At 36.7% G+C, this 27342-nt stretch overlaps 2 protein-coding genes across 2 annotated transcripts in view; both read left to right on the forward strand.

The window, feature by feature from the left end:
* The first annotated feature begins 735 nt into the window (after positions 1-735).
* LOC128014609 (intestinal mucin-like protein) lies at positions 736-14093 on the forward strand. Its single transcript, XM_052598301.1, has 8 exons — positions 736-759; positions 2764-2868; positions 2986-3026; positions 3126-3248; positions 3331-3429; positions 3680-3808; positions 13486-13727; positions 13844-14093. Exons 2-8 carry the CDS (start codon positions 2778-2780, stop codon positions 14058-14060), a joined length of 942 nt encoding a protein of 313 aa, XP_052454261.1. The 5' UTR covers positions 736-759; positions 2764-2777; the 3' UTR covers positions 14061-14093.
* A 7124-nt stretch (positions 14094-21217) lies between these two features.
* LOC128014041 (mucin-2-like) overlaps positions 21218-27342 on the forward strand; it is a 68902-nt gene continuing 62777 nt past the window's right edge. The window contains exons 1-2 of the mRNA XM_052597281.1: positions 21218-21242; positions 21317-21487. Coding sequence (XP_052453241.1) covers positions 21218-21242; positions 21317-21487 — 196 coding nt within the window. The remainder of the gene's footprint in view (positions 21243-21316; positions 21488-27342) is intronic.

A 27342-nucleotide genomic window follows, 5' to 3' on the forward strand; every position in this document is an offset into this window, starting at 1 on the left:
ATCTCATCTATAAATTACAGATTTTATCAGATTCAATCCTAAAGTCAACTGATTTGATCCTATGTTAAAAATTAGGAATTATAAAGGCAGCAAGTAGTGTATTTTTATGCTTAAGCCAATAGAAAAGTATGTGTACATGTACCATTGTATGCCAGTGCATGCTGACTCGATTTACTGTACGGTAATACAACATTGTCTAACCAGCATTTCAAAAGTCCATCAATACTGTGACATTTAACTTTTTATATAAATTTGTTTATCAGTGTTTGTGGCATTCCAGACAGAATGCAAGTCTGTGTTGTTCTGCCACATATGAGGATTGATCCTGCTTTGGCTTTGTATGAAATTATTTTCATTTGTAGAGTGAAATATAGACAAAATTACTGCCAAAATTGTGTCTTACTGTATAACAGGGTCTCTATATAGTAAATGCAAAGAAATACCTTGCTAACCCAGAACCAGGAACAGTTACTCTGAAAAGGTATATATTTATAGAATGGTTTACTTTGCTTCATACTGTGCAATTATGTTTTGTGTGAAATGATAACACAACTAGTATTTCTCCTCTCCAAGGTTGGCATTTGAATTGTTTAAACTCAGTTACAGCCATAGGATATTAAACATTTATCTGATTAAAAGATAGAATCCCATGGTAATGCATAATAGGTTCCTACTTGCAGTCTCTAACAGGGCCGGATTTCCACATTGGCAGGCACATACCTATGACTTCTCGTCCATGCTGCAGCAAACAAGTTTGCAGTAAGTTTATGTAGGTTTTTCTTTTTCAACAGTTAAGTTTTTTTTTGGTTTGGGTTCACATCTTCCTTTTGATTTATATGATGTAGATTGTGATGTCAACATGTGCCCACCTATGGTGTGCAGTTGGGTATTAGGCTGGTGACAATGCCCCTGAATTTTCGAGATACCCCTACCGGAGGTAGAACTGAACCCAACAATGTTTTTCCTCATCTCTAAGGTCTCCTATATATGAAATGGATTCTTGGCTAAAAATATTTTACTGCTAAGATTGTTAAATTAACAGATATTGTTATACACCCCAAAATCAATAAAGGATTAAAATATAGCCTGTCCGTATGGGAGTTAAGGCATATAAACTAATGCAGATCAATCACACAAGCTCTGAGAGCTTTGAAACTTGACATGTTTGTAGTCAGAAAGTTGATTGAACTACTAGAAAAGACTGGATGTGAATATCTTGATGTATGGAATAAATAGAGACATGTAAACACATGTCTAAAATAAGCGGGACATGCACAAATTTAATATCTATGCAGAATGTTTTCATTTACTTTGTGCTTGCTTTGCCTGGGATTATCATAGAAACACATATGATGGCCTGTTGGAAAGGTGGGGTTGTGCTGAATCCAGCAATACCAAATAAGTAAATATATGATAAAAGAGAAGTGTTCTGTCACTCAATGTATGAGGTGTCCAAAATGAATGAAAATGGAACACTGACATAATTTAGTCCAAAGCCCATTATCAGTGGTGAGAAGCATGTTGAGAAATTCAAATATAAGAGACATCAAAAAATATTTAATATGGCACCTTGTACTATATGGAAACAACTTTTTAATAAAACTATAACTTAACTTCACACAATACAACTTAAATTACTGTCTTAAATAAAACAAATGGCAATCTAACTAAAGAAACAAACACTCTTTGGGGAAATGAGCCTTGTCTTCTCAGGCTGTTTAGTTTATTTTCTAGCAGCAACCATTTGGAACATCAACTGCTTTTGGTAACCACTGGAGAAGGGTCTGGCTGCAGACTTGCACTTGCACTCTCAGACACTGCTTCTGCTAGCGACGTCACTTGCAGTCTTTATTTTTTATTTTGTTCTATTTATTGATAACTTTTTGTTTGAATTTCCCAACATTTTATAACAGTTGCCATGTGGCGAAGACAAGAAAAAATAAATTAAATTACAATGTCAATTGCAATCGCTACTTGCACTCTCCGCTACCTGGGACTTCACTTGCAATCAACACAAATCGTGCATGTTGCCACTGGAGACAAGACGCTGTGGTTGTGATTAAACGATTAAAAAGTGTGGTTTTTGTCTTTTATTTCCCAGATATTGAATGTCCAGAAGATAAAGTCTTCAATCCTTGTGGTCCAGCTGAGCCACAAACCTGTGCTGATATGTATGCACATTTATCGACATTTTTAAAATAATTTAAATATTTGTGAATATAAAAGTTTAGTGCTTTAGTATTGTATAATGAGGGGTGGGAATATGACAGGGAATAAAACAGTATTATTTTGCAGATGTTTATTGGAAAGAATCTCAGGTGATATGTATATAATAAAAAAGGTAAATACTTTGCAGACCTGGACAGAACACAATTAAAGTGCCCACAGAGGGCTGCTTCTGTCCCGAGGGCTCATTGCTCTTTAACAATACTATACTAGAGATTTAACTTCAAGTAATTCCAAAATTTTTTACTTGTATTCTCTTGATATTTTGATGCAGTTTGATGAAGTTTTTGAGTACAACTGTGAGGAGTGTATCTGTGAGAAGGCCAGCAAATCTATAAACTGTAAGCCCAAGAAGTGTGCTGATGTGAACCCGGCGAGCTGCACTGAGCCTGGCTTTGTGCTGGTCAATGTCACTGATCCTTCAGACCCATGCTGCAGCAAACAAGTTTGCAGTAAGTTTATGTAGGTTTTTTCTTTTTCAAGAATACAGTTATTTTGGTTTGGGCTCACATCTCCCTTTTGATTTATATGATGTAGATTGTGATGTCAACATGTGCCCACCTATGGATACAAAGTGTGCAGTCGGGTATGCACCAGTCTTGGAAGTGCCTGATGGAAAATGCTGTCCAGTAATCAGATGCGGTATTGCTATTATTCACACTTCAGTTCATTTTTGTGAAATTTGAATGCTTATTATTGTCTCAGATGGTGTTTGTAATATCATTCTGTAAAGTTATGTTTTGTTGTTTGCCTCCTCAGAGCCAAAAAAAGTGTGCGTCCACAAAAATGTAGAATATCAGGTAAATGAAATGACTGTAATAGTAGGCTACTAAAAAAAAAGAAAAAAAATATAATAATTAAGCTTTACATGCTAACTTCTCTCCCATCACTTTCCCTAGCCTGGTACCGACATCCCTGTTGTTGACTGTCAGGAATGCAGCTGTACATGGGACGTGGATCCTAAAACACAGTTCTTCAAGATCAAATGTGGATTTGTGCAGTGCAATGAAAAATGTGATCCTGTAAGTCGCAAGACAAGCTTCTGATCAGCTTGTCTCAGGACTGAGTATAATTTAATTGACTTAATTTGTTCATTTTTCACAGGGTTATGAATATCTTGATACGAACCCTGACGACTGCTGTGGAAAGTGTGTGCAAACTCACTGCATTGTCAGTATTAATGGCGTCGATCATATATTGAAGGTAAAGTCAAATGTAAAAGGTTCAGTTGCTTTGACGTGTGGAATATTCAGGTTAAATGGAACTTAAAGGAATAGATGTTCAAAAGTTAAATTAATTATACATTTAAAAAAACATAGTCTACCCTACTACACTACTTGTGTGAGGAAAAGACCCAACTTTAAGCCATTATTCCCTAAAAAAAAATGTAATTCCTCCCAGCAAGCCTAACATTTTTGCAGTGAATTTGACCTTGTTCTCTTTTTGTTCATAGGAAGGAGAGACTTTGCCCTCGACAAATCAGGGCTGTGATAGAATCACATGTACTAAAGTTAATGGACAATTCATCACCAACAAATACACAGTCCAGTGTCCTCCTTTCAACATTACCAACTGCCAGCCTGTCAGTACTTTGTGCATCAGACAAACACACATTTACATGTTAGATTGACTGATCATGGTGATTAAATCACAAAGTGTTGACATTCTGCTTTTGTGAATTGCTCTACAGGGCACCGTCCAGCTGTCATCTGATGGCTGCTGCAAAGTTTGTGAGTGTTTTTTTATTTTCATTATTTTTTAAAGAAATTATTTCTGCATTGTCTTTGTGTATTCAATTGTATGTGTTTGAAGGTTCGGACCAAATTAAGGGATGTCAAGTACAGACCATTCTCGATTACATAAATCACAATGACTGTCAGTCAGAGAAGAAAATGGACCTGACATTTTGTGGTGGAGACTGTGCTAGTTTTAGCAGGTGAGAAGACACAGAGTCTGTTGCATCAGAACTGGCATCCTAACTTAAACAGACACTCATAAGTGACCAGTTTGAAATGGTTTACATGTGATTTTCTCTCTCTCACATTTGTAGGTACACTGAACCTGGATTGTCCACTTGTACCTGTTGCCAGGCCACTCGCTCAAGTAATCGCACAGTGAATCTTGGTTGCATAAACGGAGACACAGTGGCCTACATGTATATCCATGTTGAGGAGTGCGCCTGTAGAAGAACTAACTGTCATAGACCAGGAGTGGGCCACATACTCATTGAAGACAGTCAAAGAAAACGCCGCTTAGGACTGCCGTGAGCTGAAGCAGTAAATCATCCTTACAAAGTCACTGAAATATGAATTCTATGAAAACCTTGTTTGGAAATTAATTTAATTTGCACATGCTTTGTTTAACGTTTCTAAAACTTTATCTATAGACCTCTTTTTTCTTTTCTTAAAAATGCATACTATTTTGCTTGTGTTTGAAATTAATAGCAATAAAAGCATCTTAAACCTAAACGCATTCATACTGATTCTTGTACTGAGAACATTTTTAGATTTTGTTTATGATCACATATTTGTATATACTTATGTATATGTTAATTATATATATATATATATATATATATATATATATATATATATATATATATATATATATATATATATATATATATATATATATATATATAATATTATTTACACCATTTGGCCATAACCTTGCAGATCATGGTACTAGTGACACAATCTACTTTTTGAGCTACAGAAATAGTATAAAAGGGAATAACCCAATAATGTAGTCATTAGGTTCAAATCATATTTTACTAGCAGTGAAACTGCATGATAAAATTAAAATTGCTTTAAATTGTTATGAACATCAAAGCATGTAAAACTTTGAGATCACAAGTGGGTCCTTGCTGAAATTATCTAGTGCATCTATTTGTTTTTATATTGCTGGTTTATGGACCGTCATGTGACAGTTTTCCACTGTCATCGCATGACAGGTGTGTTCTTTCAATAATAAAGTTACACACAGTTACAGTTACTCACATCTCATGTACTGTTACATGAGCATGTTGATTTTGTTTATCCTGTGTTTAAAAGAGTAGCTTTCACTATGAGAATGTCAGAGTCCCTCCTAAACTTTAGCAAAGCACAAAAATATATGGATTAATCGTAAAAAAAAAAAAAAATATATATATATATATGCCATATCTAAAACTTGTACTGACAGGATGTCTAATGCATCCTACATGTAAATAGAGCATTAATCAAGTTTCAAAATCTCTAACAAACATGAACAGTATATCTTTTGGGTGGTAGATAATGTGTAAATACACTTAATGTAATAATTGTAATGGCTGTGTAATGTATTTAAGTTCTTTATCAGACATTTCTTCACATGCAACGCAACAGAAAAAAGAACTTTAGGGATGAGACAGTATATGGATTAAACTAAAAAGAAAGCATTAGAAAAGCAACAGTGGGTCAGCTGGTTATTCTAGTCATCTTACATGGTATTACATCAAACCTCTTCTATCTATATCACTTCTATCAGTCTATCAAGTGGTCTATTAAATATGGGGTTTCACTGTGGTGCAGTCGGTTAAATGAGGGCTAAGATCTCATCTATAAATTACAGATTTTATCAGATTCAATCCTAAAGTCAACTGATTTGATCCTATGTTAAAAATTAGGAATTATAAAGGCAGCAAGTAGTGTATTTTTATGCTTAAGCCAATAGAAAAGTATGTGTACATGTACCATTGTATGCCAGTGCATGCTGACTCGATTTACTGTACGGTAATACAACATTGTCTAACCAGCATTTCAAAAGTCCATCAATACTGTGACATTTAACTTTTTATATAAATTTGTTTATCAGTGTTTGTGGCATTCCAGACAGAATGCAAGTCTGTGTTGTTCTGCCACATATGAGGATTGATCCTGCTTTGGCTTTGTATGAAATTATTTTCATTTGTAGAGTGAAATATAGACAAAATTACTGCCAAAATTGTGTCTTACTGTATAACAGGGTCTCTATATAGTAAATGCAAAGAAATACCTTGCTAACCCAGAACCAGGAACAGTTACTCTGAAAAGGTATATATTTATAGAATGGTTTACTTTGCTTCATACTGTGCAATTATGTTTTGTGTGAAATGATAACACAACTAGTATTTCTCCTCTCCAAGGTTGGCATTTGAATTGTTTAAACTCAGTTACAGCCATAGGATATTAAACATTTATCTGATTAAAAGATAGAATCCCATGGTAATGCATAATAGGTTCCTACTTGCAGTCTCTAACAGGGCCGGATTTCCACATTGGCAGGCACATACCTATGACTTCTCGTCCATGCTGCAGCAAACAAGTTTGCAGTAAGTTTATGTAGGTTTTTCTTTTTCAACAGTTAAGTTTTTTTTTGGTTTGGGTTCACATCTTCCTTTTGATTTATATGATGTAGATTGTGATGTCAACATGTGCCCTCCTATGGTGTGCAGTTGGGTATTAGGCTGGTGACAATGCCCCTGAATTTTCGAGATACCCCTACCGGAGGTAGAACTGAACCCAACAATGTTTTTCCTCATCTCTAAGGTCTCCTATATATGAAATGGATTCTTGGCTAAAAATATTTTACTGCTAAGATTGTTAAATTAACAGATATTGTTATACACCCCAAAATCAATAAAGGATTAAAATATAGCCTGTCCGTATGGGAGTTAAGGCATATAAACTAATGCAGATCAATCACAGAAGCTCTGAGAGCTTTGAAACTTGACATGTTTGTAGTCAGAAAGTTGATTGAACTACTAGAAAAGACTGGATGTGAATATCTTGATGTATGGAATAAATAGAGACATGTAAACACATGTCTAAAATAAGCGGGACATGCACAAATTTAATATCTATGCAGAATGTTTTCATTTACTTTGTGCTTGCTTTGCCTGGGATTATCATAGAAACACATATGATGGCCTGTTGGAAAGGTGGGGTTGTGCTGAATCCAGCAATACCAAATAAGTAAATATATGATAAAAGAGAAGTGTTCTGTCACTCAATGTATGAGGTGTCCAAAATGAATGAAAATGGAACACTGACATAATTTAGTCCAAAGCCCATTATCAGTGGTGAGAAGCATGTTGAGAAATTCAAATATAAGAGACATCAAAAAATATTTAATATGGCACCTTGTACTATATGGAAACAACTTTTTAATAAAACTATAACTTAACTTCACACAATACAACTTAAATTACTGTCTTAAATAAAACAAATGGCAATCTAACTAAAGAAACAAACACTCTTTGGGGAAATGAGCCTTGTCTTCTCAGGCTGTTTAGTTTATTTTCTAGCAGCAACCATTTGGAACATCAACTGCTTTTGGTAACCACTGGAGAAGGGTCTGGCTGCAGACTTGCACTTGCACTCTCAGACACTGCTTCTGCTAGCGACGTCACTTGCAGTCTTTATTTTTTATTTTGTTCTATTTATTGATAACTTTTTGTTTGAATTTCCCAACATTTTATAACAGTTGCCATGTGGCGAAGACAAGAAAAAATAAATTAAATTACAATGTCAATTGCAATCGCTACTTGCACTCTCCGCTACCTGGGACTTCACTTGCAATCAACACAAATCGTGCATGTTGCCACTGGAGACAAGACGCTGTGGTTGTGATTAAACGATTAAAAAGTGTGGTTTTTGTCTTTTATTTCCCAGATATTGAATGTCCAGAAGATAAAGTCTTCAATCCTTGTGGTCCAGCTGAGCCACAAACCTGTGCTGATATGTATGCACATTTATCGACATTTTTAAAATAATTTAAATATTTGTGAATATAAAAGTTTAGTGCTTTAGTATTGTATAATGAGGGGTGGGAATATGACAGGGAATAAAACAGTATTATTTTGCAGATGTTTATTGGAAAGAATCTCAGGTGATATGTATATAATAAAAAAGGTAAATACTTTGCAGACCTGGACAGAACACAATTAAAGTGCCCACAGAGGGCTGCTTCTGTCCCGAGGGCTCATTGCTCTTTAACAATACTATACTAGAGATTTAACTTCAAGTAATTCCAAAATTTTTTACTTGTATTCTCTTGATATTTTGATGCAGTTTGATGAAGTTTTTGAGTACAACTGTGAGGAGTGTATCTGTGAGAAGGCCAGCAAATCTATAAACTGTAAGCCCAAGAAGTGTGCTGATGTGAACCCGGCGAGCTGCACTGAGCCTGGCTTTGTGCTGGTCAATGTCACTGATCCTTCAGACCCATGCTGCAGCAAACAAGTTTGCAGTAAGTTTATGTAGGTTTTTTCTTTTTCAAGAATACAGTTATTTTGGTTTGGGCTCACATCTCCCTTTTGATTTATATGATGTAGATTGTGATGTCAACATGTGCCAAAGTGTGCAGTCGGGTATGCACCAGTCTTGGAAGTGCCTGATGGAAAATGCTGTCCAGTAATCAGATGCGGTATTGCTATTATTCACACTTCAGTTCATTTTTGTGAAATTTGAATGCTTATTATTGTCTCAGATGGTGTTTGTAATATCATTCTGTAAAGTTATGTTTTGTTGTTTGCCTCCTCAGAGCCAAAAAAAGTGTGCGTCCACAAAAATGTAGAATATCAGGTAAATGAAATGACTGTAATAGTAGGCTACTAAAAAAAAAGAAAAAAAATATAATAATTAAGCTTTACATGCTAACTTCTCTCCCATCACTTTCCCTAGCCTGGTACCGACATCCCTGTTGTTGACTGTCAGGAATGCAGCTGTACATGGGACGTGGATCCTAAAACACAGTTCTTCAAGATCAAATGTGGATTTGTGCAGTGCAATGAAAAATGTGATCCTGTAAGTCGCAAGACAAGCTTCTGATCAGCTTGTCTCAGGACTGAGTATAATTTAATTGACTTAATTTGTTCATTTTTCACAGGGTTATGAATATCTTGATACGAACCCTGACGACTGCTGTGGAAAGTGTGTGCAAACTCACTGCATTGTCAGTATTAATGGCGTCGATCATATATTGAAGGTAAAGTCAAATGTAAAAGGTTCAGTTGCTTTGACGTGTGGAATATTCAGGTTAAATGGAACTTAAAGGAATAGATGTTCAAAAGTTAAATTAATTATACATTTAAAAAAACATAGTCTACCCTACTACACTACTTGTGTGAGGAAAAGACCCAACTTTAAGCCATTATTCCCTAAAAAAAAATGTAATTCCTCCCAGCAAGCCTAACATTTTTGCAGTGAATTTGACCTTGTTCTCTTTTTGTTCATAGGAAGGAGAGACTTTGCCCTCGACAAATCAGGGCTGTGATAGAATCACATGTACTAAAGTTAATGGACAATTCATCACCAACAAATACACAGTCCAGTGTCCTCCTTTCAACATTACCAACTGCCAGCCTGTCAGTACTTTGTGCATCAGACAAACACACATTTACATGTTAGATTGACTGATCATGGTGATTAAATCACAAAGTGTTGACATTCTGCTTTTGTGAATTGCTCTACAGGGCACCGTCCAGCTGTCATCTGATGGCTGCTGCAAAGTTTGTGAGTGTTTTTTTATTTTCATTATTTTTTAAAGAAATTATTTCTGCATTGTCTTTGTGTATTCAATTGTATGTGTTTGAAGGTTCGGACCAAATTAAGGGATGTCAAGTACAGACCATTCTCGATTACATAAATCACAATGACTGTCAGTCAGAGAAGAAAATGGACCTGACATTTTGTGGTGGAGACTGTGCTAGTTTTAGCAGGTGAGAAGACACAGAGTCTGTTGCATCAGAACTGGCATCCTAACTTAAACAGACACTCATAAGTGACCAGTTTGAAATGGTTTACATGTGATTTTCTCTCTCTCACATTTGTAGGTACACTGAACCTGGATTGTCCACTTGTACCTGTTGCCAGGCCACTCGCTCAAGTAATCGCACAGTGAATCTTGGTTGCATAAACGGAGACATAGTGGCCTACATGTACATCCATGTTGAGGAGTGCGCCTGTAGAAGAACTAACTGTCATAGACCAGGAGTGGGCCACATACTCATTGAAGACAGTCAAAGAAAACGCAGCTTAGGACTGCCGTGAGCTGAAGCAGTAAATCATCCTTACAAAGTCACTGAAATATGAATTCTATGAAAACCTTGTTTGGAAATTAATTTAATTTGCACATGCTTTGTTTAACGTTTCTAAAACTTTATCTATAGACCTCTTTTTTCTTGTCTTAAAAATGCATACTATTTTGCTTGTGTTTGAAATTAATAGCAATAAAAGCATCTTAAATCTAAACGCATTCATACTGATTCTTGTACTGAGAACATTTTTAGATTTTGTTTATGATCACATATTTGTTTATAAGTATGTGAATGTTAATTATATATATAATATTATTTACACCATTTGGCCATAACCTTGCAGATCGTGGCACTAGTGACGCAATCTACTTTTTGAGCTACAGAAATAGTATAAAAGTGAATAACCCAATAATGTAGTCATTAGGTTCAAATCATGTTTTACTAGCAGTGAAACTGCATGATAAAATTAAAATGGCTTTAAAATGTTATGATCATCAAAGCATGTAAAACTTTGAGATCACAAGTGTGTCCTTGCTGAAATTATCAAGTGCATCTATTTGTTTTTATATTGCTGGTTTATGGACCGTCATGTGACAGTTGTCCACTGTCATCGCATGACAGGTTTGTTCTTTCAATAATAAAACCAATAATATTCAGTTACTCACATCTCATGTACTGTAACATGAGCATGTTGATTTTGTTTATCCTGTGTTTAAAAGAGTAGCTACCACTATGAAAATGTCAGAATCCCTCCTAAACTTTAAAAGAAGCACAAAAATATATGGATTAATCGTGAAAAAAACAATTATATACCATATCTAAAACTTGTACTGACAGGATGTCTAATGCATCCTACAGTACATGTAAATAGAGCTTTAATCAAGTTTCAAAATCTCTAACAAACATGAACAGTATATCTTTTGGGTGGTAGATAATGTGTAAATACACTTAATGTAATAATTGTAATGGCTATGTAATGTATTTAAGTTCTTTATCAGACATTTCTTCACATGCAACGCAACAGAAAAAAAGGAACATTAGGGATGACACAGTATATGGATTTAACTAAAAATAAAGCATTAGAAAAGCAACAGTGGGTCAGCTGATTATTCTAGTCATCTTACATGGCATTGCATTAAATCTCTTCTATCTATATCACTTCTATCAGTCTATCAAGTGGTCTATTAACTATGGGGTTTCACTGTGGTGCAGTCGGTGAAATGAGGGCTAGGATCTCATCTATAAATTACAAATTTTATCAGATTCAATCCTAAAGTCAATTGATTTGATCCTATGTTAAACATTAGGAATTTTAAAGGCAGCAAGTTATGTATTTTTATGCTTAAGCCAATAGAAAAGTATGTGTACATGTACCATGGTATGCCAGTGCATGCTGACTCGATTTACTGTACGGTAATACAACATTGTCTGACCAGCATTTCAAAAGTCCATCAATACTGTGACATTTCACTTTTTATATAAATTTGCTTGTCAGTGTTTGTGGCATTCCAGACAGAATGCCAGTCTGTGTTGTTCTGCCACATGTGATGATTGATCCTGCTTTGGCTTTGTATGGAATTATTTTTATTTGTAGAGTGAAATATAGACAAAATTACTGCCAAAATTGTGTCTTACTGTGTAACAGGGTCTCTTTATAGTAAATGCAAAGAAATACCTTGCTAACCCAGAACCAGGAACAGTTACTCTGAAAAGGTATATATTTATAGAATAGTATGCTTTGCTTCATACTGTACAAATATGTTTTGTGTGAAATGATAACACAATTATTATTTATCCTCTCCAAGGTTTGCATATGAATTGTTTAAACTCAGTTACAGCTATAGGATATTAAACATTTATCTGATTAAAAGATAGAATCCCATGGTAATGCATAATAGGTTCCAGCATGTGGTCTCTAACAGGGCCGGATTTACACATTGGCAGGCACATACCTATGACTTCTCGTCCATGCTTCAGCAAACAAGTTTGCAGTAAGTTTATGTAGGTTTTTTCTTTTTCAAGAGTACAGTTATTTTGGTTTGGGCTCACATCTTCCTTTTGATTTATATGATGTAGATTGTGATGTCAACATGTGCCCACCTATGGATACAAAGTGTGCAGTCGGGTATGCACCAGTCTTGGAAGTGCCTGATGGAAAATGCTGTCCAGTAATCAAATGCGGTATTGCTATTATTCACACTTCAGTTCACATTTGTATGCTTATTATTGTCTCAGATGGTGTTTGAAATATCATTCTGCATAGTTTTATGTTTTGTTGTTTGTCTCCTCAGAGCCAAAAAAAAAGTGTGCGTCCACAAAAATGTGGAATACCAGGTAAATAAAATGACTGTGATAGTAGGCTACTTAAAAAAAAAAAACAGATTATATAATAATTTCTTTCCCATCCTTTCCCCAAGCCTGGTACTGACATCCCTGTTGTTGACTGTCAGGAATACAGCTGTACATGGGACGTGGATCCTAAAACACAGTTCTTCAAGATCAAATGTGGATTTGTGCAGTGAAATGAAAAAATGTGATCCTGTAAGTGGCAAGACAAGCTTCTGATCAGCTTGTCTCAGGACTGAGTTTAATTTCATTGACTTCATTTGTTGTTCATTTTTCATAGGGTTATGAATATCTTGATACGAACCCTGACGACTGCTGTGGAAAGTGTGTGCAAACTCACTGCATTGTCAGTATTAATGGCGTCGATCATATACTGAAGGTAAAGTCAAATGTAAAAGGTTCAGTTGCTTTGAGGTGTGGAATATTCAGGTTAAATGGAACTTAAAGGAATAGATGTTCAAAAGTTAAATGAATTATAAATGTAAAAAACATAGTCTACCCTACTACAGTAAAGTTGTCTGAATTTGTGTGAGGAAAAGACCCAACTTTAAGTCATTAATCCCTATAAAAAATGCATTCCTCCCTGCATGCCTAACATTTTTGCCATGAATTTGACCTTGTTCTCTTTTTGTTCATAGGAAGGAGAGACTTTGCCCTCGGCAAATCAGGGCTGTGATAGAATCACGTGTACTAAAGTTAATGGACAATTCATCACCAACAAATACACAGTCCAGTGTCCTCCTTTCAACATTTCCAACTGCCAGCCTGTCAGTACTTTGTGCATCATACAAACACACATTTACATGTTAGATTGACTGATCATGGTGATTAAATCACAAAGTGTTGACATTCTGCTTTTGTGAATTGCTCTACAGGGCACCGTCCAGCTGTCATCTGATGGCTGCTGCAAAGTTTGTGAGTGTTTTTTTTTATTTTTATTTAAAGAAATGATTTCTGCATTGTCTTTGTATATTCAATTGTATGTGTTTGAAGTTTCGGACCAAATTAAGGGATGTCAAGTACAGACCGTCCTCGATTACATATATCACAATGAATGTCAGTCAGAGAAGAAAATGGACATGACATTTTGTGGTGGAGACTGTGCTAGTTTTAGCAGGTGAGTAAACACAGAGTCTGTTGCATCAGAACTGGCATCTTAACTTAAACAGACACTCATAAGTGACCAATTTGAAATGGTTTACATGTGTTTTTCTCTCTGTTTCACATTTGTAGGTACACTGAATCTGGATTGTCCACTTGTACCTGTTGCCAGGCCACTCGCTCAAGTAATCGCACAGTGATTCTTGGCTGCATAAACGGAGACACAGTGGCCTACATGTACATCCATGTTGAGGAGTGCGCCTGTAGAAGAACTAACTGTCATAGACCAGGAGTGGGCCACATACTCATTGAAGACAGTCAAAGAAAACGCAGCTTAGGACTTCCATGAGCAGAAGCAGTAAATCATACACATGAGACACTGAAATCTGAATTCTATGAAAAATTATGTTTGGAAATTTGCATATGCTTTGTTTAACATTTCTAAAAATCGAGCATCGCGTTAGTTCAGTCAGGTCATGTTAGTCAAGCTTGCATCAGCTGACAGTCAGCTGTTCCTGACGTGTACCAAACCAGTCTCAACACCTATCACCTGCGGTCTATTTAAATTCCCATTATTCAGTGTCTCTCCATCGCATTGCTGCTCGCAATTAACTTCCTCCTCCTACCCCAACTCCACCAACTGAACCTGTAATCTGATATAACTTTGTTATTTCTTTACAGTGTCTTCATTGGAAGCAGTCTCTATGACATTTTGTTTACAACTCATGTAATTGTGAACTGTAATTATGTATGCTTATAATGGTTCTGTTCTGTACCCCAGGGGGGTTTGTCTTGTTGCTCTCCCCGCTCTGTCCAAGCATGGCTGCATAGACAGGCGTGTGGAGTGTTGCGCAGAACATAACCATTACGCCAACACTAACTGTATGCAATTATAATTGTCATTAAATATATTTGACGGAAGTGGTCCTTATTGAACTTTATATAACTTTTAATAAAAACATCTTAAACCTAAACGCATTCATACTGATTCTGTACTGAGAACATTTTTAGATTTTGTTTATGATCACATATTTGTATGTACATATATTATATTATATTTTTTACTATATTATTATGATACTATTAACATTGCTTGAAAATTGCAGTCATGACATCTCATGTAACATGATTTGTCAGCATGTTGACTTTGTTTATCCGGTTTTTAAAAGAGTACCTTTCACTATGAGAATGTCAGAATCCCTCCTAAACTTTGGAGTTATGGATTTGGATCTATCATGAAACAATTAAATAATATACCAGATCTGAAACTTGCACTGACAGGATGTCTAATGCATCCAAAAAGTAAAATGAGCATTAATCAAGTATCAACATCTCTAACAAACATGAACAGGTTATCTTTTGGGTGGTAGATAATGTGTAAATACACAATGTAATAACTGTAATGGCCATTTGATGTAACTAAGATATTTATCAGACATTTCCTCGCAACAAGGAACATTAGGGTGACATAGTATATGGATTTTACATAAGATTAACTGATTAAACAGAAAGCATTAGAAAAGCAACAGTGGATCAGCTGGTTATTCTAGTCATCTTACATGGTATTGCATGCATTCAGACAGAAATATATTTCTATCTCTTCTATCTAAACCTCTTCTATCAGTCTATCAAGTGGTCTATAAACTTTGGCGTGACACTGTGGTGCAATAGGAAAAATGAGGCCTAGGATCTCATTTATAAATTACAAATTTGATCTGATTCAATCCTAAATAAAATTTATTTGATCCTATGTTAAAAATGACAAACAAAACAGGAATTATAGAGGCAGCAAGTTATGTATTTTTATGTGTGAGCCAATAGAAAAGTATGTGTACATGTACCATTGTACACCAGCGCATGCGGCCTTGATTTACGGTAATACAACATTGATTGGCTTCCCAGCATTTCAAAAGTCCAGCAATGCTGGAATATTTCACTTTTAATATAAATGCCACAAACACAAGTGCTCTGTCCTGCTACTACGAGTTCCAAAAAAGGAACACAAGTTAGGTTTACTAACACACAGAAATAGTTTAAAACTATTCTCATATTTCAATCAAAATTGTCAGAAAACCAAACACACATGTGCTCTGGCCTGCTACTACAAGTTCCAAAAAAAAAAAAAAAGGAACATAAGTTAGGTTTACAAACACAGAGAAATAGTCTAAAACTATTCTCAAATATTCCAATCAAAAATCAAGTCAGAAAGCGCGCACGTACGCAACAAAATTACTATAAAATGTAACACAAGTGGTCTATCAATTTTAAGGGGGAGGTTGTGGTGCAATAGGAGAAATTAGGCCTAGGATCTCATTTATAAATTACAAATACACTTGCCTGCAAGGCTGGGACTTCCAGGTTATAAAACCTTGTAAATGTGGATGGTGGGGCCAGTCGCCCGCCTCACAAATATCCGCACTGGACACTCCACAGGACCAGGCCCAAGACGAAATCCTTGGGGCACTGAAGGCCTAAGGAAGAGCATGCTAGTGAGATGGAGTCTACTATCAATCTAGAGAATCTTTGCTCCACCGGAAGCCCTTTGATGCGGTTAACGAAGTTGACAGAGTTGTTTCGACTGCCTATAGGGGGCGGAATGCTCAATATAGATTTTTAGATAGGGAGCATCCCTTATCCCACAGCTATTTCAGAAATGACAATACCTCTGTTAAATCGGAAGTCTGCGGATCTTTTCCTCCAAGACACAAAGTGGAAAAGAGTGTCTGTGAGCACAGCCATAGTGACACACACATAAATCTGAAGCTGCCAGCGGCAGCATCTGCTCCGATCTACTTAGGAGGATAGAGCTGCTCAATGTAAAGAGGGGCACTGATCCTTACATGTGAGACACAGATCGAAGCACAGTGGGCAAAGCGAGTACGTAGGCTCTGTTTTGGCGTGAGATCGCTCAGACCCAGTTGCTTAGTTCCCAGGCTTTGCCTTTTCTCTCTCTGAGGCTTGCTGAGAAGCAGCAGAGAAGCAGGTCAGCTGTGCTTAGAGGTCCCTATTCCAGCCGTGAAGGTGTGTCAATGGCGAGCAGGCTTTCAGGATCAGCGATGAGCATAGAGTCATCGCTGAAGGAGAAGAAAACAGAGAATTCTGTGGCAAATGCACGCTTATATAGCCAGACGCCCAGCCCATTCTGGTGGGCTTTGGCAGGCATGGCAGGCTTCGTCGCCATAGGCTCATGCAGATCCACTGCCTAGCCATTGGTTCATTTTTTATATACTGCAGGAACCACGGCCGTGCAGTTTCACTGTGAGAATGAAGAAAGGCTGCAATACAGGAGAAAAAAGACTTTTTCGCACATGTGTCTAGCAAGACACAGTACAAGAGTAGTATTGAAATGGGACCAGTCTCTTCTTGGCTTTATTGAAAACCTCTGACATTCTTCTTTACAAATCCTCGTTTTGTTCTTCTAATTAGTGACTGTTGTTTTGTATTGATCTCTCCGCTGTGTTCCTCACTTCTGAGTGGAACTTACCCTTTATCACAATTGGACAAAATTTTCTCAGTTCTACCATGAGCCCTGTCTTTTATGTGGTGCCTCCTCCTCCTAGCAGCAACAATCCCAATATCATGCGCAAATCTTAGCAAGCACCCCGATGCCCTCAACTTGCACGTGTCAGTGTTTATGAATAGATTAAATTAAAACCGGACAGATTTAATCTTGACAAACTATGTATCATTATAAAGATCTAAGCCTCAAGCATTGACGACAGCTCGCTGTTTTTCAATGGAAAGCTTATAAAGACTGTATTTGCTACATTTCTGTAAGCAGTAAACATCAAAACATGAGCAATGGAAACGCTGTACATACCAGAGTCATAAACACATCCAAAGCTGTAAATCCTTGTTTAGTTAGAAAGGTAAGGGTCCACTGAACAACATCTCATGGAGTACGTTTAGTCCAACGAAACAATAACGTTGTAATATTGATCATAATTCCTTTGTTTACGTTTCAGTTCTTCAGCGACAGAACTGTTTGCGTCCGTTATGGAATTACTTACGGTCGGAAACTGCGTCTTGGTAGTAAAAAAAAAAAAACGGCATGGTTTTGCAGCGTACAGTGTCACAAACAGAATGAGATGATCCACTGGAAAAAAGAATGAATGAAAGATAGGCGAAAGATAGTATATTTGAATTTTGTCGCTCCCTCGTGACGCGATCTGATGCACCTGTCAGCTGATGGAGGCGGAACTTATAGCGATCGCCTTTTTTTGTTTTGTTTTCAACAGTTTTTATTAGTGGTGGGCCATTATCGGTGTTAATGTGCTGCATTAATGTGAGACTCTTATCGGGCGGGTTAAAAAAAATTATCACCGTTAATCTATTCTCAAAGTTGGGTTGGGAGCTGGGTCTATACTAAGCAAGCTATGATGACTGTCACATTGATATTTTATATAACCGACTGGCTGAGGCAAGCCTAAAAAAATGCTCAGGACAGTTGACAGGCCACTCCTGCAAATCGTCACAAAAGCTTATCTTTTTCTTGTGTTTTTAAGCCTTACCGCTTGTCGATTTAAACATTAAAGCATCCAAACACAAGACGCGGAAAAGCTGAAAAGAATAGCTGGTCACTCGCTCGCTGTGTTCGGTGCGCACGCGAGAGATCGAGAGCTGCGTATCACGGACAGCGACACTAAACCAAGTTCTCTTCTGCGAAGTTCTCCTCGAAGTCCCTCCCCCACCTGAACGAACAAATATAAATCGCAGTTTGAACAAACAAAAAGATGAGAAAGAGCCCAATTCAGTACTCGTGGTGTTCTGGTGTTCAGGGCTCACGAAGAAAGACGTAAGGTTTTTTCAAGCATTTTGGAAACAGGAGATAAGCCCCTTCTCAAATACTTACTGTTTATCAATTTTATTTGGGTAACACACATATTCTGAATGCCTTCGGCAGAATTCGAATGAGCCATTTTAATCTAGATTAATCTAGATTAATCTAGATTAATTTCAAGATCACAAGGAGATTAATCAGAGGTGTCAAGTAACGAAGTACAAATACTTCGTTACTGTACTTAAGTAGAAATTTGGGGTATCTATACTTTACTTGAGTAATTATTTTTCAGCCGACTTTTTACTTCTACTCCTTACATTTTCACGCAAATATCTGTACTTTTACTACTTACATTTTAAAAATACCTTCGTTACTGCTAAAAAAAAACCTATCCAGATTAATCGCGCCATCCGGATGGAGTGAATATGATTGTGGTTGGATGAGAAGTATAAACATATACCATTCCGACACCCTATTGGTTTGTACGCGATCCATCACACCTGTGCATGACACACATCGCATCACACTCCAGCAAAGACATAGCCAGTTTTGGGTTCGTTTATCAAAAAATATATTTCTTAAAAGTAGGGTTTGGTATGGAACCAGTATCCGATAGCCTCAGAGTAAGTCCGTTTAAATTTCATATGAAACCGTATCTCTTGATATTTTGTGGTATATTTTGTTGATATCAGTGTTGGGGAGTAACTAGTTACATGTAACGGCGAAACGTAATTTAATTACAGAATTATTGTAACTGTAATTAGTTACAACTACTACAAAAAATGAGTAATAAAATTACAGTTACTTATGAAACTTTTAACGATTACAAAGGGGATTACATTTGAATTTTTACACACATCTATTTTGCCCCACTATTTAATATCTTTATTGTATAATTGCCTGCTGAATGTACTAAAGCGATCATTTGCGAATCCTTTTTTTATAATTTTTTAAATTTTTTTATAGGTTTAGGGGGAGCTACGACAGACAACAACACAACCCTTAAGAAAATTAACATTTTAATATTTTACCATAAATCCAGAGAAAATGGTTACTAGTGTTTAACTGAGGTAACCAACATTTTTTAATTATTTTACAAATGTATTCATTTAAAAATAAATAGAAATCCATTTGCAAAAACAAAAAACAAAAACAAAAAATAAACAAAACAAGGTTATTTTACTTTTATATAGGCTAATAAAAGCATGGTTAATTTTTGTAAGGGGAAAACATGACTCGTGTACAGTATTTTACAGTAAAGTTACACTACTATTACATTTTAAACAGGGTAACTTGTAATCTGTAACCTATTACATTTCCAAAGTAACCTTCCCAACACTGGTTGATATTAAGTTTTTGCCTACAATTGTGAGACGTTTATCTGTGACAAGGCCAAAACATCTGTGAACTTTAAGCCCAAGAAGTTTTATTTAAATTGCACTTAATTTGTTCAACATTTCTAAAACTTTATTTATAGAGCTTTTCTTTTTCTTTGTTGGATAAATGTACAATTTTGCTTGTTTGAAATTTAAAGCAATTAAAAAAACATTTTAAACCTAAATGTGTGCATTTAGAGTATTGCACAAAAATTTTGAGGAGCCAAGCACCAATGGTACATAGGCATATATTGTATTGGTTTATTAATTTTAAGATTAACTTTAATTTTTTTTCTTTTATATTTTGCAACTATTTAGTAACTATATATATATATATATATATATATATATATATATATATATATATATATATATATATATAGTTCCTCTTCAGGAACTCGAGCTGCGTCAATCGCTTTAGGGAAACGCCTTTGGCAAGATCAACTCTGAATATTGTGTGCTATCTGTTCAATGGAAGAGCGTTACGTCACAGGCGGGGTTACGTAGCGACCAGGAAGCTATAAAGGCATGTGCCATGCAGCTGGCTTCAGCTTCGCGTCTTTCAGCAAGCACTCTATGTGTGCATGTCAAAAAGTCTGTCTTGTGAGTCTTATTTATTGTTGTCTGTCCCAATAAAGCAACATAATGCCTAAGAGCAAAGCTAAGACCAGACATATGAAGGGCGAATCCAGATTGTGCTATAGATTGTGTGTTCCTCCCTGCCCACGCTACATCACTGGTGGGGATACACACAGTTTATGCATGGTTTGCCTGGGATCAAAGCACACTAAGGCTCTCGAGGGAGCCGACCGTCCGCATTGTGAACGATTGCCGATGTGGACACTTCGATCCTGATGGGCTCTCTTCGAGGAGGGAGTCTTCGCCAGCGTTCCCCGTGGTGCTGGCCCGGCTACTGTTGAGGCAGAGCGGCTGCTGCACTCATGGAGTTCACAGGTGGATCGTCTGCCAGATTTGGCGCCCGAACCCTGGGTTCGAAAGCACGCTCGTCAGTTTCTTCCCCCCAGGGCGAGGGGTTGACACTCCACCTCTCTTCGTCTGATGAGGTGGATGTGGAGACTATTAGTAGGGATTCGCCACCCATATCGCCCCAGTATGAGGAGCTGTTGGAGGTGGTTACTCGTGCAGTTGACAAATTAAAAATTGAGTGGCCTGCAGAGAAAAAATCAGAACCGCAGAAAAGTAAATTAGATGAGCGGTTTCTGCGGCCGAGGCAGCCACCTCCATCCCGGAGCCTTCCCTTTTTTCCAGATCTCCATGAAGAAATAGCGAGATCGTGGAACCACCCTTATTCGACCCATCTCTTCGGCCCCGACTCTCAATATTATGGCAATGTCGTGGGGCTCGATGAGCGAGGGTACAGAGCGATGTCCGGGTTGAGCAGACGCTTGCGAGCTATCTGTCACCCGGTTCGGCATCGTCTCTCTGAAGGCTCCGGCCTTGCCCACGAAACCATTAAAAACGACACCTATGTTAATGGACAAGGGCTATGTGCTGACCTGCTGAGAGATTTAGATGAGAGAGAGGGGATCAAGTCCGACAATATTGCAGAGCTTAGACGGACCACTGATCTGTCCCTCCGCACCACCAAAGACACCGCTCGTGAGAATGGGCGGTCTATGGCAGCCTTGGTGGCTGCGGAGAGGCATTTATGGCTGACCCTGTCACAGATAAGAGAGCGTGACAGGGTCTGCCTCCTGGACACTCCGCTTCAAGCCTCGGGCCTGTTCGGCGACACAATCAATACTGTCGTCGACAGGTTCCAGGAGGCACGCAAACAGGCGGCAGTGTTCCAGAGTTTCCCCCCTCGTCGCTCTCGTGGGTTATCTGGGTGGGAGATACCCACGCCAAAGGCAAGCTCCTCATACCGCGAGGCTCAAAAGCAGAGCCTCATACCACTCGTGCTCCCCCACGTCGGGAACGAGGGTCTCAGCGACAGTCTGAGTCGGGGACTTCCAAAGCTAAATCAGATCTTCGTGCAATTATCGAAGCTAGGAAGTCCTCGACAAAGAGGTCCTGGACAGCGACTGCCCACTCCTTTCCGCCGGTGTGACGCGCTGGTATCTGGGAAACCGAGTTTTTGGCTGCTTCTAAACAAAGGCCACGCGAGGCGAAACTACAAGCGGCCGAATCTCCGGATTTATAATGCATAATATTCATAAAACAAGTTATGGGTGGCCACCTTCGCTGTGGAGAGGTCAGGACGCGCATCTGGTAAGCCTATATGCGTGCTACTTGCCTTTTATACATATGATTCTTTATTCTGAGGCCTGGAAGCTCCGGTAGCAATAAGCTAATCTGTTTATTTTCAATATCGTACAGTATTTGACCGCATCTCAGTGAAGGTACAGTAATCAGTACAGTACTGGGGGAATAAACATAAATTAGTTTGTTGACGCTCCGAAGTTCGCGCAAAAGCTTCGGGGAGCGTGTTTACGCTGAATCAGAACCAAAACAAACAGACACGCTGATAAAATATCAAAATATTAAATATGAATGAGACAGGCGAGGTCTCCCAATCTTTACATGATGCAGAATAGACATAAATGAAATGATATGAAGCTGGAGATTGTGGATTCTATTTTAGATTTTGATAGACCAGATATTTTTTATCATTTTATGCATGTTGCTATTGTGTAATTTGACTTATTCTCTTTCAAAGACTGTTCAGAAAACACACACACAAAAAAGCACATTGTATTGAGATGGTTCATCATATGTGAAACAAGATAAATAATACTATTTGTCACAAACAGAAGCTTTTTTATGTAACTTCTGAGTGTTTTCTGTAAAATAATATACAGAGATCACATTATTCCATACTGCAAGTGTGCAAAAGATGACTTCATACTTATTTAGACTAAAATTTTATACAAAAAATGGTATTATTCCTTCCTTCAGTTGGAATAGAATAACTTTAGCATAGATTAGGATAGAAAGAAATTTCTGTTTTCCTCTTATAGCAGACAAATGTTAGAAAAAATGACATTGGTCTGAAGTTGCTAGGCCTTTCATTGTCTGAGCTATTCTATTTCAAACTTCAGGTTACACAAATAAAATAAAAAAGCGCCTTGTTTTTTTCCCTATTTATTATAACACAGACAGCATATATTGTCATTTTTATCAATTTCAACAGTGTTTTATGTAATTTCAAAGGGCTTCCTTTGAAATTATACCAAACTTTCTGAGCTTACACTGTAGCATTAGTATAGGCAGGCATTCAAAATTAGGTAGGAAAATGAAAAACGGAAATCCCCAAAATAGCATTTGTGCTTAAGAGGTTTTAACCACCATGTTTTAGTTTTTTGCTTTATGCTTTTCACCATCAGTTTTTGCCATTGCATTTTGCTGTTGCTTTTAACTCTTTCAATCTAGTCTCATCACACTCTTATTCTTTACTTAAGTTTATGAGATAAGTTTTACCGCAATGTCATGTCTCTAAGTCCGACCTCGAGTCTGTGTCAAAACGTCAACCAGCCTACAACTCAGCATCTTCATCCAATGCCCAACCATTGGCTTCCCAAGACATTGCTTCAAATGACTACTGGACTTTCAGCCAATCAAAATTTTTGTTATTTTTGTACCAAAATGTATTTTCGATGCTTCAACTAATTCTAACTGACCCTCTAATGTCACATGGAATACTTTGAAGATGTTTTTTTAACCTTTCTGGACATTTACAGTATACCATACACATAGTTTCAATGTACTGAGAGCTCTCAGACTAAATCTAAAATATCTTAAACCAGTAGCGAGGCTAGAAATTTTTAACTGAGTGGACCTTGGTGGAATAGGGTGGACCTCTATGACTACTAGTGATGTGCGGGTTGTCTCATTACCCGTGGGTCACGAAGGGGCAGTAAGTTGCGTGCAATTCCCTATATATAGCCTTTATGAAATATTTGGAATATATATTCTATGGCGTTATTTTACTGACAAATGTCAAGAGTGCATTATTGTAGCACGAAAGCACAGTAATACAATGCGCGGCCTATATACTTGGTGTACTTTGATTGATATAGCCTATATACTGTATATATAGACACACACATACATTTAAGACAATTTAGACAAGTGAAGGATGCACTATTCCCTAAACCTAAATATAAGAAATGGAGACCAAATATAACTATATAAATTATTAATATAATTTTTTTTTTTATATTAGCCATGATACACCGCAAAATCCCCAGTGTTAATTTAACACTCTTGAGTGTGGACTCATATAAACACTAAAGCAGTGTTAAAAGTAACACTGAAGCAGAGTTGAAGTTAATGAGATAATTAAGAGGTTAATTGAGTAATGATGGACCATTATTGAAGACACCTGATGTAAACAAGCAGAATCACCAACCGAGAAAATCACAATTTGTGTATCACCATTATAGTGGTCAATGTTTGCTTTAGTTGGGATCTTGACCCTTCAGTTATTAACTTTAGATTTTATGTGGCTGTGGTGACTGAATTATATCATACAGAGAGACCACAGCAGAGGCAATCATGTGTGCCATTGATTGTGATTTGAGCTATTTGTTATAGAGTGACCTGAATGCCTGAGTTTAGGTTTCTTTACTGCATACATAAATTAAGTGAAAAAGAAAAGTAAGCAACCCAGCATTTCTGACATAGTATGACATGTTTTTAATAGTTAGTTCTACGTAAAAAATAAATCTTTTGTTTAGACACACAGACATCAGGAATCAGCGTGAGCATCACAACAAAGGTGACCATCAAAAAAGCATGTTGTAGCCAATAAAAACTCATCCATGGCTCCCATCATGCATTGCGGCATGGATAAATTATGAGCTGAACTGTCTTTTTAACTTTTTATTCTAACTGTATTTTATTTTTGCTGTTTTTATGTTCATTTTTTGTATCTAGTTTTGTGATGTTCAGAGTTGGTCTGTTTATTTGAATATGCTGTTTGTCACCTATTTCATTGTGGAATCAAAGCTGTGACAATCAATAATGGAAGTTTTACTTCGAGAAAAGACTGTAAATGAGTTCAGTGATTCATGTCAAACAACGATTACATTAAAACATAATCATCAACACGTGATGATTTTTGCTCTTGGTTTGACAAACAAACTTTAAAAGTAAAAAGTTACAAGCCAAGATCCCAACTAAAGCAAACACTGAACACTATAATGGTGATACACAAATTGTGATTTTCTCAGTTTGTGATTCTGCTTGTTTACATCAGGTGTCTTCAATAATGCTCAATCATAACTCAATTAACTTCTTAATTATCTCATTAACTTCAACTCTGCTTCAGTGTTACTTTTAACACTGCTTTAGTGTTTATATGAGTCCACACTCAGAGTGTTAAATTAACACTGGGGATTTTGCTGTGTATTACTACATTATATTATATGGGTTTAATGCATTTACAGACAATTTAAATACATTCAACTCTTTTAGAGAACACTGCCATTGAATGTATAGCTAATATTAAGTGGATTTTCATGATAAAAAACACAGCGATGCTATTAGAACATTTATTGTAATACAAATGTATTTCTATCTATCTATCTATCTATCTATATATCTATCTATCTATATATATATATATATACAGGCAGTGCTTAATTTCTAAATTGCGAGGTCCCGGAACAAAGTGGGGTAACGGATCCGGCATGTGATTACAGGAGGAGGAGGTAACGGAACATTAATTAATACATTTTAAGAATCATATGCTTTCTTGTTTGTTTAGATAAATTGTTCAGAAGGGTTTGACCAAACTGTTAAAGTTATTTACAAATAATCCAAACACCTGATTACTTTCTAATACAATTCAATTGTAAAGAATTTACAGATCCATCTTTGAAATCTGATTGGTTGATAACTTTTGACAACGTTTAATTCAGGTTTGAAAATAATTAATAGCTATCTACAGCGCATGAACCCAGAGAGATTTGATCATGCACAGGACACAGTTGAGCGAGAGGAGAGACAAGTTTTAAGTGAGAATGCTGTTTTTGGACGAGAACAGCATATATCTGAGCGCGCGTCTGGTTTTGTGCAAGATCAAGAAAATCCGCACCCGAGCAGAGAGATGTGCGTTCACACAATGTATTAATGTGCTTTCGCGCTACAATAATGTGCTCTCGACATTTGTCAGTAAAATAATGCCATATATTTTCATATTTTATTAGGTTCTTTGATAAGGTTAAAATACAAAGACAAAGTAACAAGACATCAGTGTTCAGTAATTGTGTTCATTTTAAACTGGATTTCTGACAGGAGTCATACTTTTCGAGAGCGATCAGATGTTGCTTAACGTTTGACGTGACGTGACATTCAGCCAAGTATGGTGACCCATACTCAGAATTTGTTTGGTGCCGCTCACAAGTCTGCGTGATTTGTTTCCAGTACCCATCTTTAAACACTCCCTCCAACATAGTGTCATTAAAATGACGACACGGTACTTGCAGTACACGGTATCATCTTTTATGTTGTACCAGAGACAATTTGGCTGTATTCTAGAAATGGGAACTTTGTGTAGCTACCACTTAAAAGCAAAATGTCTAGATTTGCCGTTTATTGTTGTGCGCGTAAACTCGCGTAAATGGAGCTGAACAGGTGGTTCATCACGTGTGTATAAATTAGTTGCTTTTCTTAACGATTAGCCCAGGTTGATGACGACGTTTCAGGTTCTGTTATTGTTTATATATATATATATATTTATATATTGCAGTAGCAATTATATGAAAAAGTTTTCGCTCTACAGTAATTATCTTTTTATGAAACTTCTTGTACGTGTTTAAGTGACTTTAGTATTGTCATGTATGCAATTTATTATTATTTTTTTTTCTGTTCTGATTGGGTGGGCCAGCCGTCAATCTGAGTGGGCCAGTGCCACCCTGGCCCTTAAGTAGCCTCGCCCCTGTCTTAAACTGTGTTCCGAAGATGAACGGAGGTCTTACGGGTTTGTAACGACATGAGGGTGAGTCATTAATGACATAATTTTACATTTTTGGTGAACGAACCCTTTAACCCTTTCTCCAATTTTGATGAGAAAACCCTTGAATTAAAGCTCAGAGTTTGCACTTTAAGCACATATTCATAACTGCAACTTGAATATGTTTTGATCACCAGCTAAAATATAAAAAAAATTGCCTCTGACCAAATACAGTATATCGATCTGACTGTTTGTATATATATTAGAGGTCCCGGTTCTGTACGTACCTCGGTTCAGAGGTCATGGTTTATGTTAAATATACAGGTAAATATATAACAAATAAATATAGAATTATATATATATATATATATATATATATATATATATATATATATATATATATATATATATAGTTAAATATAAATTAATCCCTGGTAAAGCTATATATATATTCATGAGCAGGGAATTTTTTTAGAGAATACTAAATTAAGTTATTTTGCATCATCTTGTGTTTGAATGTTTTAACACATGGCGTATTTGTCTAAGCACAAGAAGA

Source organism: Carassius gibelio, chromosome B25 (genome assembly GCF_023724105.1).
Source record: "Carassius gibelio isolate Cgi1373 ecotype wild population from Czech Republic chromosome B25, carGib1.2-hapl.c, whole genome shotgun sequence".
NCBI classification, from domain to species: Eukaryota; Metazoa; Chordata; class Actinopteri; order Cypriniformes; family Cyprinidae; genus Carassius; species Carassius gibelio.